Genomic DNA, 19,113 nt, shown 5'->3' with positions numbered 1-19,113 from the left:
GAGCGCAAAGTTTTTGATTTTTATCTATGAAAAGTTATTCATTTTGTGCAGAACATTTAGAATTCGTAATCGCAAAGCAATGGTAAGTACACCAGCATAACAAAAAAAAAATCGGTTTCATGAAGATTCACGAACCTTTACAGAATACCTAAAACTGAAAATTAGCAATGTAATTAGCACCAATTATAGCCCATCTTTTTTATGGCGTAACTTAAACATTAATCCATTATTTTCAGCAGATTCGGAATTAATTACGGGATTGACGTTGAATTATTTATTATTACTTCATTTCTGATAATATTCAATCATAACCATCCTATACATTAGAAACAATATACAGTGTATTTGCAGGCCAAAAATGAAAATGACATATGCCCATGCTAAGTAGATATAAACTGGATTGATGAAGATTTTGATGACTCCATCCAAAAAGCTCGAGCGCGATGTGAGTGGATGGATTTAGATGCGAACATTGAAAGTTAATTTTTTGTAGATTGATTCACTATAGAGTGAGAATTTAAGAGCATCTGCGCTCCTGATGAATAATCTGATAAGTTTTCTGTCAAAAATAGATCAGGTTAAAACATTTAAATCAACTGTTTTTTTTTTAGATCAAACTGAGGAATAATGCACTCCATAAAGTATTGATGTATACACTCTAAAAATTCATCATATCCGATTTACGTGAAATATCACGTAACTGATCTGTGTTTAGTAAAAGTCAGATGTTATATCCCGTTCACATATATGCGTATGCGTTCGACGTGATATACGCTGTCTTGCAATGAGCACTCATACATCTAGTATTCATTGGAAATGCTATGTATCAGTGCTTTGCAAGACAGCGTATATTACGTGATATAGACTGTAATGTGGACGGGCTATTACGTGACATTAGTAACTTTGACCTGCATTACAAGGTCATGTTCACTAAAAATGTTAGTGAAATCGTCGTAAACAGGTTTAGTGTAAAACAGTAAAAAAGGTTATCTTCCATTTGATTCCACTTAATTAATTTTGGTATCCATGAGAGATACGTATTTCGACAACAATGTGCAGTCTTCATCAGTGTCATTCCCACTAAAGAACTTATCAAAATCTAACCCCGTTAAGTACTCATCCCCTAGGTAAAAAAGTCAAGATCACAGGTATAAAAATGAACCTACCTAAATAATAAAAACCAAAGGTTTAAATAAACTAAAAAATCTATCTTCTTCGCATTTCAAGCTTATTGCATATCGCATATAAGCTTATTGCGTGCTCTCAACTTAGTGTGCACTTCCACAGTTATTAATTGAGAGCTTTCGATGCCTGTACCATGTTTGCATTGGTATAATTGTGCGGCAAGTCCAATCATACTTCTATGCCCAGGGAAGTCGAGAAATTTTCCAACCCGAAAAATTCCTAGACCGGACCGGGAATTGAACCCAGCCACCTCCAGCATGGTCTTGCTTTGTAGCTGCACCTTTAACGACTGAGCTAAGGGAGGCCCCAGAAAAATCTATACAACTCTCTAATAAGGAAAATCCCAAAGGAATGGTAGCCATCATAATGAAGTAATGAAATTGGGTTGTTAGCGTAATACTTAAATGACAGATACGTATTTTTAATTCCTCTTAATTCATTTTGGTATCCATGACAGATACGTATTTCGACTACAATGTGCAGTCTTCATCAGTGTCATTCCCACTAAAGAACTTATCAAAATCTAACTCCCTTAAGTACTCATCCCCTAGGTAGAAAAGTCAAGATCACGGGTATAAAAATGAAACTACAATGTGTTGAATCCGAACTAATTAATAATAACCAAAGATTTATGTAAAGTACAACATCTATTCAAATCTCTAATAAGGAAAATTTAGAAGAAGAAGATTTAGTGTATTTGTGTTGCTATGCTTAAGACTGCGATATTTCCGAGAAACGAGATTCAAGCAATTTCAGGTATGCAAGAAGTCTTCTCAAATATTTCAAATATCCCAGCAGCTTGCTGCAAATATTGAACGGTAATTTGGTTCTTTTACATTAATTTATGTATGATTATATGTAGCTAACTGTGCCTTTTTCTACTTTTATGATTCCTAAAGTTGACAACGGCATTTTGCGTCTACTAACAGTTGTTAATATTTTGTCAGAAATTAAAAAGCTCATACATTTCTATCTCCTAATTATCAAGCAGTCAATAATTTTCAATTTTGTGATCAGATAAAGGGTGATACGGTCAAAATTTGGTCAAGGGAAAACGCGTGTAAATCGGTGAAATCGTTTATTTAAAAAATCAAATTAAATTTCTTTTTCAAGTTCAATTAGTATAAAATTCAGGAAAAATATTCAGTTAGGCTTCCGCTTTTCCAAATCCGAATTGCCGGGCCTTACGCTTGACCCCTGCCATCAGATTTTGTACAGCCACTTTGTCCACCTTCTTCGCCGCAGAAAGCCAGTTTGCCTTGAACTGCTGCTCGCCCTTAGCAGTTTTTTTGGTCTTCTTTAGGTTCCGCTTGACAATAGCCCAGTATTTCTCAATTGGGCGGAGCTCTGGCGTGTTGGGGGGGTTCTTGTCCTTGGGAACCACCTGCACGTTGTTGGCGGCGTACCACTCCATGGCCTTTTTACCGTAATGGCAAGATGCCAAATCCGGCCAAAACAGTACGGAACAACCGTGTTTCTTCAGGAAAGGCAGCAGACATTTATTCAAACACTCTCTCACGTAAATTTCTTGGTTGACAGTCCCGGAAGCTATGAAAATGCTGCTTTTCAAGCCACCGGTACAGATGGCTTGCCAAACCAGATATTTCTTTGCGAACTTTGACAGTTTCATGTGCTTGAAAACATCTGCTACCTTTCCCCTTCCTTTTGCCGTATAAAACTCCTGTCCCGGAAGCTGCTTGTAGTCGGCTTTGACGTAGGTTTCGTCGTCCATTACCACGCAGTCAAACTTCGTCAGCATCGTCGTGTACAGCTTCCGGGATCGCGCTTTGGCCGTCGTATTTTGTTTATCATCGCGATTTGGAGTCACTACCTTCTTGTAAGTCGATAGTCCGGCTCGTTTTTTGGCTCGATGCACGGTTGTAGACGATACACTCAGCTTATTTGCGGCATCTCGGAGAGAGAGGTTAGGGTTTCGCTTGAAACTACCGGCAACTCTCTTTGTCGTCTCAGCGGCTTCCGGTTTTCGATTTCCCCCCGATCCAGACTTCCTGGCTGTCGACAAACGTTCCCCAAACACTTTAATTACATTTGTAACGGTTGATTTGGCAACTTTTAGCGATTTTGCCAACTTTGCGTGCGAGTAGCTCGGATTTTCGCGATGCGCGAGCAAAATTTTGATACGCTGCTCTTCTTGCTTGGACGGCATTTTGACAACTGAAGAGTGAATTCCAAAATCAAAATAGGAGCAACATTCTACACACACACACCTTCAAAATGAGGGGTGTTCAGGTTTTTTAAATGCAAAATTGAAAGAAATACGTCAAGTTGATATTGACCAAATTTTGACCGTATAACCCTTTATACAGTGAATCTGAAAATTGATCATACAACAGTACTTAACTTTTTGAAAAACGACTCTAAAAACGCTATTTTAACGTCTCTGAATTTTTGGTAGCTGACTTAGCATACATTTATCAATTATTGGCTCAGTAACGCCTTTTTCCTGAAATAAAATGAACAGGAATTCTTGCAATTTTGCTCGTTTTTATTCGTAACAAAGAACATTCATTTCTAACTAATTTTACTAAAATTCGTTCACTAGGTAAAAAGTTGAAAATCGAGCGTTTTACTAAATTAAATCTAACTTCATACAGGCTACCAGGGTTGCTTCCACTCACTTGCTATAAAAAACATTTTTCGGAATTATGCAATCATTAGACGATGTAATGATGTGTTCTTGTAAGTAACAAGAAGAAGGTGAAAAGTATGTGTTTGACTCATAAAACCTGTCAATTTCGCTTTCAGAGCGTCACAATCAGCGATCTTATGATTCGTGAGCGTTCACTCAGAGTGAGCGCTCACGAGTTGTAAAATCGCTGATTGTGACCCTCTGAAAGCAATATTGACAGATTTTATGTGTCAAACACATACTTCACGACCTCTTCGTGTAGCTTACAAGTAATAATTATCATTATAACATCTCATGATTTCATTATTCCGAAAAACATTTTTTTTTATAGCAAGTGAGTGGAAGTAACCCTGCAGGCTACTCCAATAAAGACCAAAATGATAGCAATAAATCAATAAACATATGTTCAGCCACGATTAAAAACAAATACGTCTTTCCACCATGTTTAAAAAAAAATCTTTTAGGGTGTACGATCAATTTTGAGATTCACTGTAAGTATCAATTAAAACACGCGGAATTTTATATCGGCCCGATTAAATTGCATAATATTGACTGCTTCTATACAGGGTGACTGGTAATTCTTGTTACACCCGAAAGGAGGTGAAAGTAGACCACATTTGCAGTAAAAATTGTATTGCAAGGTAGGTCAAAAAATTATTCCTTACCGAGTTATTGAGCAATTAATTTTCTACTGATTCAAAGTGCCTCATTTTGTTCGGGTATTCATAAGCAATCAATAATTGCTTACTTTTGTTTTGACTTGGGCCTAGGTAAAATTTCGACCAACGTTCTTAATTTCCTTCGCCGCCACGAGCCTCTAGGTCTGCCTCTGCTGTGATGTCCTGCCGGATTCCAAACCAAAGCTTGCTTGTAGATTTCGTTTCCGCCCTTCCGTAGTGTGTGGCCAACCCACCTCCACTAACGCTCTCGAATTTCTGTTTCTATTGGATTTATATGCAACATTAAACAGTTAGAACCAGATCAAATCCATCCGAAAGTAAACCTGTGGCGCCAATTGAATAGTGTGGTTAGTAATCAAAGATTGATCATAGTAGCTAAGTAATGTCGGCTTTGGTGGTAATGTTAGTGTTGCTCGGCCGGCAATGTAAAATAAATGGACCAATAACACGGTATGGACTGATTTTTTGACCTACCTTGCCATACATTTTTTGCTGCAAATGTGCTCTACTGTCTCCTGTTACACCCATGAATTACCAGTCACCCATTATTCTCATTCAAAATACACGTCCAAATTACGTGAAAAGCATTTTAAACAAAACGGAATATCACGTAAAACCTGAAAGTTTTCCATAAGGTTTTACCCAAATTGCACGTAAGCAGTAAGAGGAAATCAGGTATTATTTACATGGCTAATCAAGTCGATAATCGAAGTTGAATTTTGCTCAGTTAAGTGCAATTTTGGAAAAAGTTACTTGAAAAATAAGGTTCATGAAAACCACATATGTTTTACGTAAATCGTCCGTCAAGTTTTTTTTAGAGTGTACAATGAAATGAAGATGGCATCCCGGTTTGAGAACAAGCCATCTTTTAAAATTTCCGCGTGACAACAGTATTTTTTAAACGGTCGATCAGAGCTGTCCTTCTCGTAGCCATCTTCATAACCAGCTAAATGATGCTGTTTTTATGATTTTTTTTTCTACGGGTAATGAAAACTCAAGGGCTATTCAATGGGTCATTTCGCCGAAGAGCAAGCCATATTTTACTGTTTTCAACTATTGTCTGTAAATTTTGAAATCAGTCTTGAATAAGATTAAGAAGGTTCGATTTTTTCAACCTGGTAAGCTATTCAAATGTAATGCTTCTTTTTTTGTTCATGATCAGTTCTTTCGAGTTGTTCTGATTTTGGAAATTTTTAAATCATCAATATTTTAGATTAACAGAAATGCTTCCTTCTTTTAAACATGACCAGTTCTTTCAAGCTGCTTTATATATTATTTAAATGCGTTCCAAATTAATTTTAATTGTATAGGTCATTTCATGATTAAAATTCTGCGAAATGACCTTCGGCAAAATGACCCATTTAGCGAAATGACTTTCGGGGAAATGACACAGCCTCATTCAATGTATTATATAAAGTTTTCATAGTATATTTTACATTATCTCTGAGAGTTGTTGAGATGGGTAGTTTTTGGTAGCTACAATAAAATTTATTAACAGAAATCATACCAAAAATAGAATTGTTTTGGAACATCGCTCCTACACCTCAAGTGTCACCCACAGATCCGTTTGCGTTGCGTTCGCGTAAATTTTACAGTTAGACAATAGATTCAGCTGTCATTTTGCCGCAACGGCTCAGATCCGGATGTAATGTGGGGGGACCCTGCATCATTTGGCTTGTTTATAAGATAACCGCGAATAGACGAACCAGCCAAGGGCTGAAAGGCAAAAAGGAAGCTCATCTTCTGATCGAAAAATGAAAATTTTAATTGAGATTCAGAGACGCTTTTTAATGAAACATATTGGTAGCATTAATTGAAAATATACTACTTTTAATATAAGAAATTCTGGTATCAGCATTGTTCCTTAAGTTTTAATGCTTAAGTAGTTTAATAAAATCATTTTTGTGATAATGTCTATGGACAATTTTAAGGAATATCAGAGGAGAATTCCAATGCAATAATTGTTAAGAAAACTTGTAGTTATCTAAATATTCCTTTCAAGTATGTCATGAGAACTCTAGATGCCTGGTGAAACTTGTAAATTTCTAAGAATACTCTGAGAAGGATTCCAAGAAAATTCTAAATATACATTCTGAACAGCCATTATGGTAGTTAGTCCATGAGTAACAAGCTCCAAGAACCGATTGGTTTTTAACAGAGATAGAAATTCTCACTCGGCTGCACGATAAGCATTTCCTCACTAAAGCTACTTTTCGGTGAGTTGCAAACCGTTCACATTTTCATCTCTCCTTTTTCACCGATAATTCATTATCCTCTCTCATATATAATCCGAAAATATCTCTCTTCAAAAACCAACGAAAATACTTTTTCATCACCCATTTGGCTCTGAAGAGCGAAAAAAATACCACACCAAATTGTTCGGTTCCAACCCAATGTGATGTAAACAGTTGAGGCTTGGGAATTCGTCGTCTCTTTTGTTCTTCCGCTGATTAAATGGTTGACGGAGTGTGAAGTTATACTGTGTTATCCATTTAAACAGCGATAGAACGAAAGGGACAACGACTTCACATAGCCTCACCTGTATGCATTTCATTGGTTTCAACAAATCCGGCAGATTTTTTTTATTTCCTTCTGTCAAATCATAAGGGTCATCCATAAATGACGATGCAATTTTCTTACCAATTTTAGACCTTCCCCTTCATGGCGTTTTTTCTATACCTTGTCAATGGTCCGTTACAAATGTTGAAACCCCCTCTCCATTACTCCTCAGATTCTACGTAACTTATGGATGTGCCCTAACTGTTGTTTTGGTTCTTAATTTCGGATCATTGTTTGCGTGCGGAAAGTGAATTTTCAGGTGTGTGGAAGAAGTGAAAAATCATTATCGGCATCAAGAATTCACTGAAAAACAAACGATTTATCTGCCGCTCATGCTCTCAGAAAAAAATAAATCTCTGTTGCTTTTCTCGCGAAAACTGCTGTGAGCGTATAATATTCTCTCGCTTCTCACATTCTCATCTATTTCTCCTAGCAGGTGAAAAATGACGTTTCTCTTCTCAAGTAGGCGAAAATTTCGATCTCTGAAAAGTTTCTAATCAAAACTATCTGAACCTAGACATATCGATCTACAAACGCCTCTCCATTACTTTTTACAAGACGCTCTCAAAGTTATGAACTATTGCTTCACTCCGTGAGATAAAAACAAATGATTGAAAACAAAAAATACGCTGCATTACAAAAATATGTGTTCATTTTAAATTACTTAAGAAAACAAAATCCTAACATTTAAAAATAATTTTGAGAATTTAAGCGCGTGAATGTATCAACCCTCGTTGGTCGATTTTTATACGTTTTGTTTACGTAGTACAAACAGATGTGTTCGATAAAATGCAGCGCATGCCGATTTTCATACAAAATTGTCAACTTTGACATGATGTAACTTTGTTAATTTATGATAAATTGAGCTGAAACGTTCGCCAAAGAACTACAAATGTATTCAATTTTACGATTAAAAAATATTAAATTTTTGGAAGCACCTGCCGGAAAGTGAAACACCAGGTAAAATTGTTCAAAATAATAGCAGTTTTTTATTTGAAAATTTTCGTCTACTCATCACGCGAATGAAGTCACGACTTAAGCCCAAGCATTTAAACCACGCTCTCGAAGAAACATTAGGAATAATGGAATGTAACCACCGTACAAGATTTCGAGTATCTCAATCGTTTTGCCAACTCGAAAGGGTACTCTGACGCACTAAATGGTAAAATTCATCATGTGAAATTCTTCTACCATAAATCTCGCCTTGTTGTGCGCCCATCTTTGCGAGACAGTCTGCCTTACAAAGGTAATCATATATGATATTTCGACCAGCACACTCATCTACTCCCTTACCTTTGAAAGGAAATAAGAAGAGTGCCTGCCTTGTTTCATCGACCGAATAGCCTCAATCGAACTGAGACTATCCGAGAAGAGGAAGTAATGGTCTAGGGCTTGTCGGAAATCATCCCCAATGCGAAGTTGATTGCTACTAGCTCAGCAACATAAACGGAACAAGGTTCCTGAAGTTTCCCAAAGGCGGTTGACTATTCATTGAAGATGCCGAACCTAGTGGATCCATTGAGACGTGACCCGTCTGTAAAATATCTTTTCACGCAATTGACGTGTTGGTACTTTTCAGTAAAAATACGTGGGATAATAATACTTCAAAGTTGATATGGAATCCCATGAATCACTTGTTTCATGGACAGATCATATTCAATTGAGCAAATGCGATTGGTGAAGTGAGCACGGTCTGGAGTATAACAAAGAAGTTACATACGAGGATATGTAGTGGTGGTAGATCTTTAAAAATCGAGATTGTGTGTTCAGCTCAAAAATTTCTTCAAAATTTGCAATTATAAGTGTGTTTGTCACTCCGCATTTGATTAGTATTCTGAGAGAGAGAGAAAGAGAAAGAGAGCTCCCAGAAACGGTTCTGGAGTATAGTCGCTATATTCACATTCTGGCGCATAGAATCTCGGGAACCAATTGAGCTGTCAAATAGCGGAATCAATCGAGCAAATCATGACCAACAACAGAAAAGAGCACATCAGCTATTGCGAACAAAACTTCGGAAACCCTTTTCTCGTGACTCAAGGCTCGTCTACGAAAACTACCACCATCTTAGCAATACGCAGACAACGATAATGAATTCGTTCCAATTTTATTAGGTGACATTTTCTTGCCGAGAGAAAGCAGAAAGAGCCGTACTCGAGAACAGAGAGAATTCAGTGTCAACATTTCAAAGGGGCGTAATTGCTTTTGTAAACAATGGCTTCAGACGTCAATTTTTCGCATACAAACGTTCACCCCTCCAAGTTAACAATGCTAGCTAGTAGAGGAAACATTCCTCTACCTGTTGGCGTCATTAATTTTTATGAGTGAACTTTTATTCGCGAGAAATCGATACCTAAAGCCATTATTTACAAATGCAATTACGCCCCTTTTGAAATGTTGGCACTGAATTGTTGTTTTATAAAGCGTTATGAGGTCTCCCGGATGAGCAACTCACCATTATAGTCGCAATTGAACGGAGAAAATTGATCCTCTGTTGACATTTTTGCTTCAAATACGTAATATGGGTATTCCAAGTGCACTTTGAATCAAACCAGACCCCACGGTAATTGAAAGATAATGATTGAGTAATGTTTCTGCCCAAAAGATTAAGCTGCATTTGGGCTGGGTACCGCTTTCGAGTAAACACTACCAGTTCAGTTTTCTGCGGCGAGAAGGAATGTGCCATGAACAAATGAAAAATTGTAGGAACGTAGAAGAAGTTCCTTGAACCTTTTGAACATTTAAGGAACTTCAAGTAGGTTTAGAGATTTCAAAGGAGTTTCAAAGAAGTATTGAAATCTTCAGGATAGATGCAGGAACTTTTGAGGTTCAGAGTTCTTAAGGGCCGTCAAAATTACTTCAAGTAAGCACCGAAAACTTCGAATAAGCCTAGATTTGCGGGGAAACTTAAGAGTCTTGAAGGCTTTTAAGTCTTCAAGAAAAAATGTAGATTACAGTGTTATTAGATTAAGTTTAAGATCGTTATGGTTTGTGCATTGAATCAATGACGGCACCATTTTATATCCTCTGAAGATAGCCAAGTCCAAAGACCAAAACGTCGGTCCTAAGACATTTTTGATCCAAAAACAAATTACGAAACATAGGATTGCTGATGGCAGAGAGATTACTCGTACCCTACACACTACGAAAAAGTCATGTAAATTTCGGTTCTCTGAGACCGACACACAGTGCTGTAAATTCTCAAAATCAATTGAACATTTTTGATGAAAATGAGAAAAGCAGCAATCCGCTATCAAAAAGGACCTCCTGCGAATGGGTTATATCAGTTGCTTATTCATTTGACGAAGGCGTGGATCATTCTCATTTGAAAAACGCTTGATATCATTCAATTGAGTGTAACTTACACATAAACGGAGCTCTGGTCGACATTCCGGCGAAAAAGCTAAGCCAACCCGACACCAACCTGACTTCTACCAAACCCCAACCCGATGTTGACCCGAAATTGACCCGACATAAATCCAAAATTGACCCGACAACAACACGACATTGGGTCGACATCGAATTTAAATTTGCCTTACATTGATCCGACATCGGGTCGACTTTTGCTGGTTTTTTTTTCCATACCCCACTGTTGTATATCAAATGATAGTGAGTGACTCAATTGACTGACAGTAACGATGAGCTTCGAATGAGAAAGGGTCTCTTCAAATTATGGTCATGTGAGAATTAGTTTTCACAGAATTGATTGAATGGTTGTATTGGTTCATCTTCAATCGAATGATATGAACATTAACGGCACTGCCGACATATGGAAGCGTCTCTTTTGATATAACAATCAGTTGAAAGAAACGAGAAAATCAATTCAATCATACGTTCTCTTCGTCGAGTTGCGTATGTTTCGGTTTGAGAACACGTAATTTTACATGCAATGTTTACATAGTTGAAGATGCTAATTTCAAATAACAGACTGTAGTGGTAATTTTTATACGATAGATGGAGTAGATGAAAGCATAGAGTTGATAGTTCCGTTAGAGTACGGCAGTGTGAAGATTGCATATAGATATTAGAATAGCGAGCTAGAACAACTTTTAAGGAAGGTACAAATCGGTTTTTTCATCTCTCTTTACCAAACTCCCCCTTTGGAGAGGGATGGTGAGGGGTGTCTCCCCCCGCCACCACTGGCAAAAAGAGATGAAAACCGACCCGCTCAAGTACCAACTGTGTGTTTGAAACAGTTCTACCGATTTTTTACCGCACTTCAGTTGTTATTTGAAGGAAGGCATCCAGTCGTAGGTTTGGAAATTGCAACTATTGTTTACCCCTACCACGATATGTGCTCCTGCCATCTATCGTATAAAAATTACCACTACAGTCTGTTATTTGAAATTAGCATCTTCAACTATGTAAATCGTTGACTTCACGTAGAAGTAATACTAAAACATATAGTCAAAGTACATAACTTTGGATGGGAGCATACCATCAATTACTGTCAATGGTCGAAAGGTACAGTAGCAGCACCTACCCCACCCGTGCCCCCTCGAGATCGTCAAGTCGACGATGACAGGAGCACATATCGTGATAGGGGTAAACAATAGTTGCAATTTCCAAACCTACGACTGGATGCCTTCCTTCAAATAACAACTGAAGTGCGGTAAAAAATCGGTAGAACTGTTTCAAACACACAGTTGGTACTTGAGCGGGTCGGTTTTCATCTCTTTTTGCCAGTGGTGGCGGGGGGAGACACCCCTCACCATCCCTCTCCAAAGGGGGAGTTTGGTAAAGAGAGATGAAAAACCGATTTGTACCTTCCTTAAAAGTTGTCCTAGCTCGCTTTTCTAATATCTATATACAATCTTCACACTGCCGTACTCTAACGGAACTATCAACTTTATGCTTTCATCTACTCCATCTCAGTGTTCACTCGGCTGTCGACAAAAGCAGGCCACTCTCGATGTGTGCTGCGCGATCGTCTGTTGTCTCGGCAGCAACCATTGTGTGGTCCTCCTCATTGTTCTTCATCAGCAGTTCTTTCGGTCGATGCGTCGTCGACTTTGGAAAGCAACCGTTTCGTGATGAGTGTGTGAGTGCTGACCACGTTTTGCGTCCATTGCTGCAATGGACGCGCTCTGACCCTCGTTGGCGTACAACAATTTGCCATACAATGAAACCACTGGAAGCGGCTCCAGTTCTGATGGAGAAGGCTTTTTGGATAGCGGAAGATAAAGTGTTTATTGTGTTGTACCTTTTGACTATAGTTTTAAGATGTATTGTATAGTGATCAAGAATCCTCGGCTCTGTAAAGTTAATTCGGTTGAGCCTTATCAAATAAATTAATAAACAAAAAAAAAAAAAATCTACTCCATCTATCGTATAAAAATTACCACTACAGTCTGTTATTTGAAATTAGCATCTTCAACTATGTAAATCGTTGACTTCACGTAGAAGTAATACTAAAAACATATAGTCAAAGTATGAAATGTTTGTTTACGTTCCATGATTTACGTCCAATATGGATTACGTCTCGTGTAAAAGCATTTATTTGTAAGTGTGTAGTTTTAATAAGGGGAAACTAAAAAAGGTGTACATTCCAAAATTACAATTATGGGCGCTCGCTAAAAGGAAACGCACATATTGAAAATCAGTGAGTTTCTAGCTTGTAACTAGTGTTACTCTACTGTCTGTTCCCGGTAAGTTCACAATAGCAAGAGACCTCTCGAGCTGGGTCGCAAGGTCGGCTTACTACTGGGCAATCTGAGGAGCTACGCGACCAAACGTGCAGAATACTGTCACCTGATTAACGTTATGGAAAAAAAAATGCAACCGTGGTTCAAGATGGAAACAATTTATTGAGGACAACTATTGTTTGAGAGTGTTGGTTTACACTACTACTATTGTGGGTGTGGGTGTTAAGTGGGTGGATTATTCTTGAAGAACGTACCGGAACTGCTGATGATGATGACTAATGCTGAAGATGTACGGCTTCGACGACCTTTGGGTGAGCGCTCGCTGGACTCACTGTGCTACGAATTCTGCCAGATTCGGTGTGGCGATCGTGGTCAACGTTGGCTGAGTGGCGGGATGAGGAAGCGGTTTCGTTGGCGCGTGAAACTACTATAGGTCCTCCCAGGCGTCTTCCCTCATAGACTTACATCGGCAGAGCCCAGGCAAGGCCGGAGTGACTCTACCGAGAGGGGAACGTCTCCTTGGCGGTTAAGGAGGGTTCCCGAGACTGATTCCTTCCAGCCGATTATTTTTGGTCTAGCTTGAGGAAGGCTAGTTCCTTTGCTTTTAGACCTAGCGGCCCCTAGAGACTGCTAAGCCGGATCACGTGCGCGTCGGTTGATCTTGTCAACGGACAAAATGGCGGTGTGTGAGGGTATCGAATGGACGTTTGTTCAGCCGTTAACTATAGTTTGGGCAGAGAACTATTTACCTGAATTTACCTGAGGTGCAGCAAATTGTCACACTCGAATATTACCACTCACTACTGGTTATTTCAAGCACTTTAACTGTTCAACACCTTTCACACGTGAACGCCTGGATAGTTATGAGGAATGGAGGGTCGTTCGTGGGCTATCTGACCTCTGTCCCTTCGCTTTTCCATCCCTCCATCCTATATCCCAAAAACAAAATCCTGTCTCCATTTTCCCGCCTGCATCTCCTGGTAGTAGTTGCACCCACTGCCCGAGCAAAGTCCAGCATCAAAATGACAGCAAATAGAAATCAAGTTTTGATATCAACATCAAACTGAAATCATAATTTGATTCCAGTTTACGCACTTGACAAATTTGATACCTAATTTTGCTTTCATTTTGCTGTACATTTGCTCTTCAAAAATATGTTGTTGCGGGTTTGTTTTCATTGCCATAGCAATACCTCAAATTGAATACTTGTTTTGCTATCAACAGGGAAAATGGATATCAAATTAAGTTATTAGTTTGCTCTCACTGATAGCTGAAATAGTTTTCAATGTGATGTCACAGGAAGATTTGTTTGCTCTCAATTGTGACATTTTAACCGTTAAAACGACCAAAACGACAGCAACCTGAGTAATCATTATCAGCGAAATCACAACATCAAATTTAGATATCAATTTGATCTCAGACTTTGCTTGGGTGTACTGTAGCCAATCCCCACTTTACTGTTATACAATTTAAAGTTTAAACAATTCCCTACTAACAAATTGACAATATTTTAATACACAATCTTTTAATAATACCACTTACCAACACCAAATAATTTATAAACACGTGACAGTACTTTAAACAATTATGCACAAATTAAAAATCATACAAATCTTATAACAAACGGCTACAAATTCTAAATTTTCCATGACAGCACTGCTTCTGAACAAACTTGTAAATTTAGCAATTTTGATGGGAATTCTAATAGGGAGCACATATCGTGATAGGGGTAAACAATAGTTGCAATTTCCAAACCTACGACTGGATGCCTTCCTTCAAATAACAACTGAAGTGCGGTAAAAAATCGGTAGAACTGTTTCAAACACACAGTTGGTACTTGAGCGGGTCGGTTTTCATCTCTTTTTGCCAGTGGTGGCGGGGGGAGACACCCCTCACCATCCCTCTCCAAAGGGGGAGTTTGGTAAAGAGAGATGAAAAACCGATTTGTACCTTCCTTAAAAGTTGTCCTAGCTCGCTTTTCTAATATCTATATACAATCTTCACACTGCCGTACTCTAACGGAACTATCAACTTTATGCTTTCATCTACTCCATCTCAGTGTTCACTCGGCTGTCGACAAAAGCAGGCCACTCTCGATGTGTGCTGCGCGATCGTCTGTTGTCTCGGCAGCAACCATTGTGTGGTCCTCCTCATTGTTCTTCATCAGCAGTTCTTTCGGTCGATGCGTCGTCGACTTTGGAAAGCAACCGTTTCGTGATGAGTGTGTGAGTGCTGACCACGTTTTGCGTCCATTGCTGCAATGGACGCGCTCTGACCCTCGTTGGCGTACAACAATTTGCCATACAATGAAACCACTGGAAGCGGCTCCAGTTCTGATGGAGAAGGCTTTTTGGATAGCGGAAGATAAAGTGTTTATTGTGTTGTACCTTTTGACTATAGTTTTAAGATGTATTGTATAGTGATCAAGAATCCTCGGCTCTGTAAAGTTAATTCGGTTGAGCCTTATCAAATAAATTAATAAACAAAAAAAAAAAAATCTACTCCATCTATCGTATAAAAATTACCACTACAGTCTGTTATTTGAAATTAGCATCTTCAACTATGTAAATCGTTGACTTCACGTAGAAGTAATACTAAAAACATATAGTCAAAGTATGAAATGTTTGTTTACGTTCCATGATTTACGTCCAATATGGATTACGTCTCGTGTAAAAGCATTTATTTGTAAGTGTGTAGTTTTAATAAGGGGAAACTAAAAAAGGTGTACATTCCAAAATTACAATTATGGGCGCTCGCTAAAAGGAAACGCACATATTGAAAATCAGTGAGTTTCTAGCTTGTAACTAGTGTTACTCTACTGTCTGTTCCCGGTAAGTTCACAATAGCAAGAGACCTCTCGAGCTGGGTCGCAAGGTCGGCTTACTACTGGGCAATCTGAGGAGCTACGCGACCAAACGTGCAGAATACTGTCACCTGATTAACGTTATGGAAAAAAAAATGCAACCGTGGTTCAAGATGGAAACAATTTATTGAGGACAACTATTGTTTGAGAGTGTTGGTTTACACTACTACTATTGTGGGTGTGGGTGTTAAGTGGGTGGATTATTCTTGAAGAACGTACCGGAACTGCTGATGATGATGACTAATGCTGAAGATGTACGGCTTCGACGACCTTTGGGTGAGCGCTCGCTGGACTCACTGTGCTACGAATTCTGCCAGATTCGGTGTGGCGATCGTGGTCAACGTTGGCTGAGTGGCGGGATGAGGAAGCGGTTTCGTTGGCGCGTGAAACTACTATAGGTCCTCCCAGGCGTCTTCCCTCATAGACTTACATCGGCAGAGCCCAGGCAAGGCCGGAGTGACTCTACCGAGAGGGGAACGTCTCCTTGGCGGTTAAGGAGGGTTCCCGAGACTGATTCCTTCCAGCCGATTATTTTTGGTCTAGCTTGAGGAAGGCTAGTTCCTTTGCTTTTAGACCTAGCGGCCCCTAGAGACTGCTAAGCCGGATCACGTGCGCGTCGGTTGATCTTGTCAACGGACAAAATGGCGGTGTGTGAGGGTATCGAATGGACGTTTGTTCAGCCGTTAACTATAGTTTGGGCAGAGAACTATTTACCTGAATTTACCTGAGGTGCAGCAAATTGTCACACTCGAATATTACCACTCACTACTGGTTATTTCAAGCACTTTAACTGTTCAACACCTTTCACACGTGAACGCCTGGATAGTTATGAGGAATGGAGGGTCGTTCGTGGGCTATCTGACCTCTGTCCCTTCGCTTTTCCATCCCTCCATCCTATATCCCAAAAACAAAATCCTGTCTCCATTTTCCCGCCTGCATCTCCTGGTAGTAGTTGCACCCACTGCCCGAGCAAAGTCCAGCATCAAAATGACAGCAAATAGAAATCAAGTTTTGATATCAACATCAAACTGAAATCATAATTTGATTCCAGTTTACGCACTTGACAAATTTGATACCTAATTTTGCTTTCATTTTGCTGTACATTTGCTCTTCAAAAATATGTTGTTGCGGGTTTGTTTTCATTGCCATAGCAATACCTCAAATTGAATACTTGTTTTGCTATCAACAGGGAAAATGGATATCAAATTAAGTTATTAGTTTGCTCTCACTGATAGCTGAAATAGTTTTCAATGTGATGTCACAGGAAGATTTGTTTGCTCTCAATTGTGACATTTTAACCGTTAAAACGACCAAAACGACAGCAACCTGAGTAATCATTATCAGCGAAATCACAACATCAAATTTAGATATCAATTTGATCTCAGACTTTGCTTGGGTGTACTGTAGCCAATCCCCACTTTACTGTTATACAATTTAAAGTTTAAACAATTCCCTACTAACAAATTGACAATATTTTAATACACAATCTTTTAATAATACCACTTACCAACACCAAATAATTTATAAACACGTGACAGTACTTTAAACAATTATGCACAAATTAAAAATCATACAAATCTTATAACAAACGGCTACAAATTCTAAATTTTCCATGACAGCACTGCTTCTGAACAAACTTGTAAATTTAGCAATTTTGATGGGAATTCTAATAGGTTTGTAACGAGGCCTGAAAGTGGTACTTGTGAGAAGAATTTCAAGAGAAGAATTATATTCCGAAGGGAATTGTTCAGTGACAATTATATGGATATTTCCAAAGGAATACTTAGAAGTATTCCAAAGAAATTCGGAGAAAAGTTTCAAGGGAATTTCAAAAAAATATCCAAGGAAGTTTTAAGAAAATTAGTTGAACTTCAAGGCTATTCCTGTAATCATTTTTAGAGATCTCAAAGAAGAGCTCCTAGGGAAGTCTAAGTGGAATTCAAAGGGGATTTTACGAGAATATTTAGTGAGAGACTGTGTCAGGAAAATTCTTTGGGGAATTTCGAGGTTATACAGCGAAAATTATAAAGAAATTTAAGAGAATTGTAGAGTGAATCAAAGAGCACTCTATTCAGAATTTCTATAGTATTATGGAGAAAATCGTTAGGAAATTCTAGAGAGAGTTTTTAGATGAACTCTGACGAAATTTGAGACTTTGAAATTTGTTATTCGATACTTAGAATGGTTCTTGATTTAGGAAATATATATTCTTTCAAAATTAGGGGGGGCTTTTTTCGACATTCCGGACTTATAAACAGCACCGCACTCAGCACGTGGTGAAGGGGGAAGAATTGCTCAAAAGTTCCTTGAAAATATTAAAATTTTCCTCTTTTTTCATTAAACAAGTTCTCTCAATTCGACCAAGATCTCAGAACATCCATGACCTTCTTGAAACTTCTGGACCGTGACCGTGAAACTTTTGTATGAATTTACGCAAAGGACATCTGAGCAGAAATCAAAGGGAAAATGGAGAATGCTTCAAATTGAGATATTGGATAATACGCCTCTAATAACAAGAGATGAATTCGTTCTTGATAGCCTCACAACTGTATCTCAAATTGATTAAATCATCAGCAGTTGGCTAAACTTTGAAATCTTCTAATGCACATCAATCCCATTTCAGGAATTTTTCTGGAATGAACTTTGTAAACAGATCGGACCAATACCAACAACTGTTCAAGTCGCTCTGGAGCAAACCAAATTCATCCACGCCGGACTGGTTTACCTGGACGATGCTACAATCGACTACGTTGAGGCGGATATCCGTCGTCTTCCGGTGCTGCTGAACAAGTCGGAAAAGGAAGTAGCTACCCTGCTGGACTACAAGGGACATTTGAGAGAGTTCCGTTTTCTGGCCGGTGAGCGGTGTGTCATCAAACTTATTGCTCAAAAAATTAGGGAATCTGGCTTCCTAACCTTTTTCAAACCACAACCTAAAGCCACCACCGATACCAGCACGACAGCAGGCCCGGATGTGATCACGGATGCAACTACCACGTCAACGACAACTACCACAATGGCACCCGTTATCCTGAATCCAGTTGACGTCATGGCGGAAGTCAGGGCTAAAATCTACAGCTATTACGATCAAAGGTGAGTTTTCGGATAATTTGTTCAGTTAACTTGTTGTTAACTTACGCTATTTATGATTCGCAGACGTGAAAACTACGAAGCCGAAGAACCTTTCTTTGAACGGCTGTCCGATTTGGAGGTGGATATCCGGCGGGATCATTTAGGTGATGTGGCACGAGTGATTTGCCCCTTCTGTGATCCACAGTTCCCTTCGACAGTGATGATTCGGCGTGATAAACCTGGAACATGGAAGGTTTCCAACTTTTCCGGACACATTAAATCGAAACACGATGACCTGTGCATTCCCGGGAAGGAAACCTTCGGTCGAGAGGGAGCACGAAAGCGAACGTATCGTGAAGCAAACGCCAGTGAGTACGTCGAGGAGGAGCACTACGATACCATAACCGATCCAATAGTTAAGGTCGAACTATAAGCTACTTAATAGTATTTTACTAGCATTAG

The 19,113-nt window shown here is 38.9% G+C and overlaps 1 protein-coding gene across 1 annotated transcript; it reads left to right on the top strand.

Annotated features, from left to right (window-relative positions):
- Positions 1 to 8: 8 nt before the first annotated feature.
- On the top strand, positions 9 to 19,089 carry LOC135712214 (uncharacterized). Its single transcript, XM_065235178.1, has 3 exons — positions 9 to 82; positions 18,203 to 18,672; positions 18,736 to 19,089. The coding sequence occupies exons 1-3, from the start codon at positions 80 to 82 to the stop codon at positions 19,082 to 19,084; spliced, it is 822 nt and encodes a 273-aa protein (XP_065091250.1). The 5' UTR covers positions 9 to 79; the 3' UTR covers positions 19,085 to 19,089.
- The last annotated feature ends 24 nt before the right edge of the window (positions 19,090 to 19,113 follow it).

The sequence above is a fragment of the Ochlerotatus camptorhynchus genome, unplaced genomic scaffold (genome assembly GCF_037179485.1).
Source record: "Ochlerotatus camptorhynchus isolate MF236.1 unplaced genomic scaffold, CSIRO-AGI_Acam_v1.1 ptg000466l, whole genome shotgun sequence".
Lineage (NCBI taxonomy): Eukaryota > Metazoa > Arthropoda > Insecta > Diptera > Culicidae > Ochlerotatus > Ochlerotatus camptorhynchus.
This window is presented reverse-complemented; position numbering and strand designations above follow the sequence as displayed.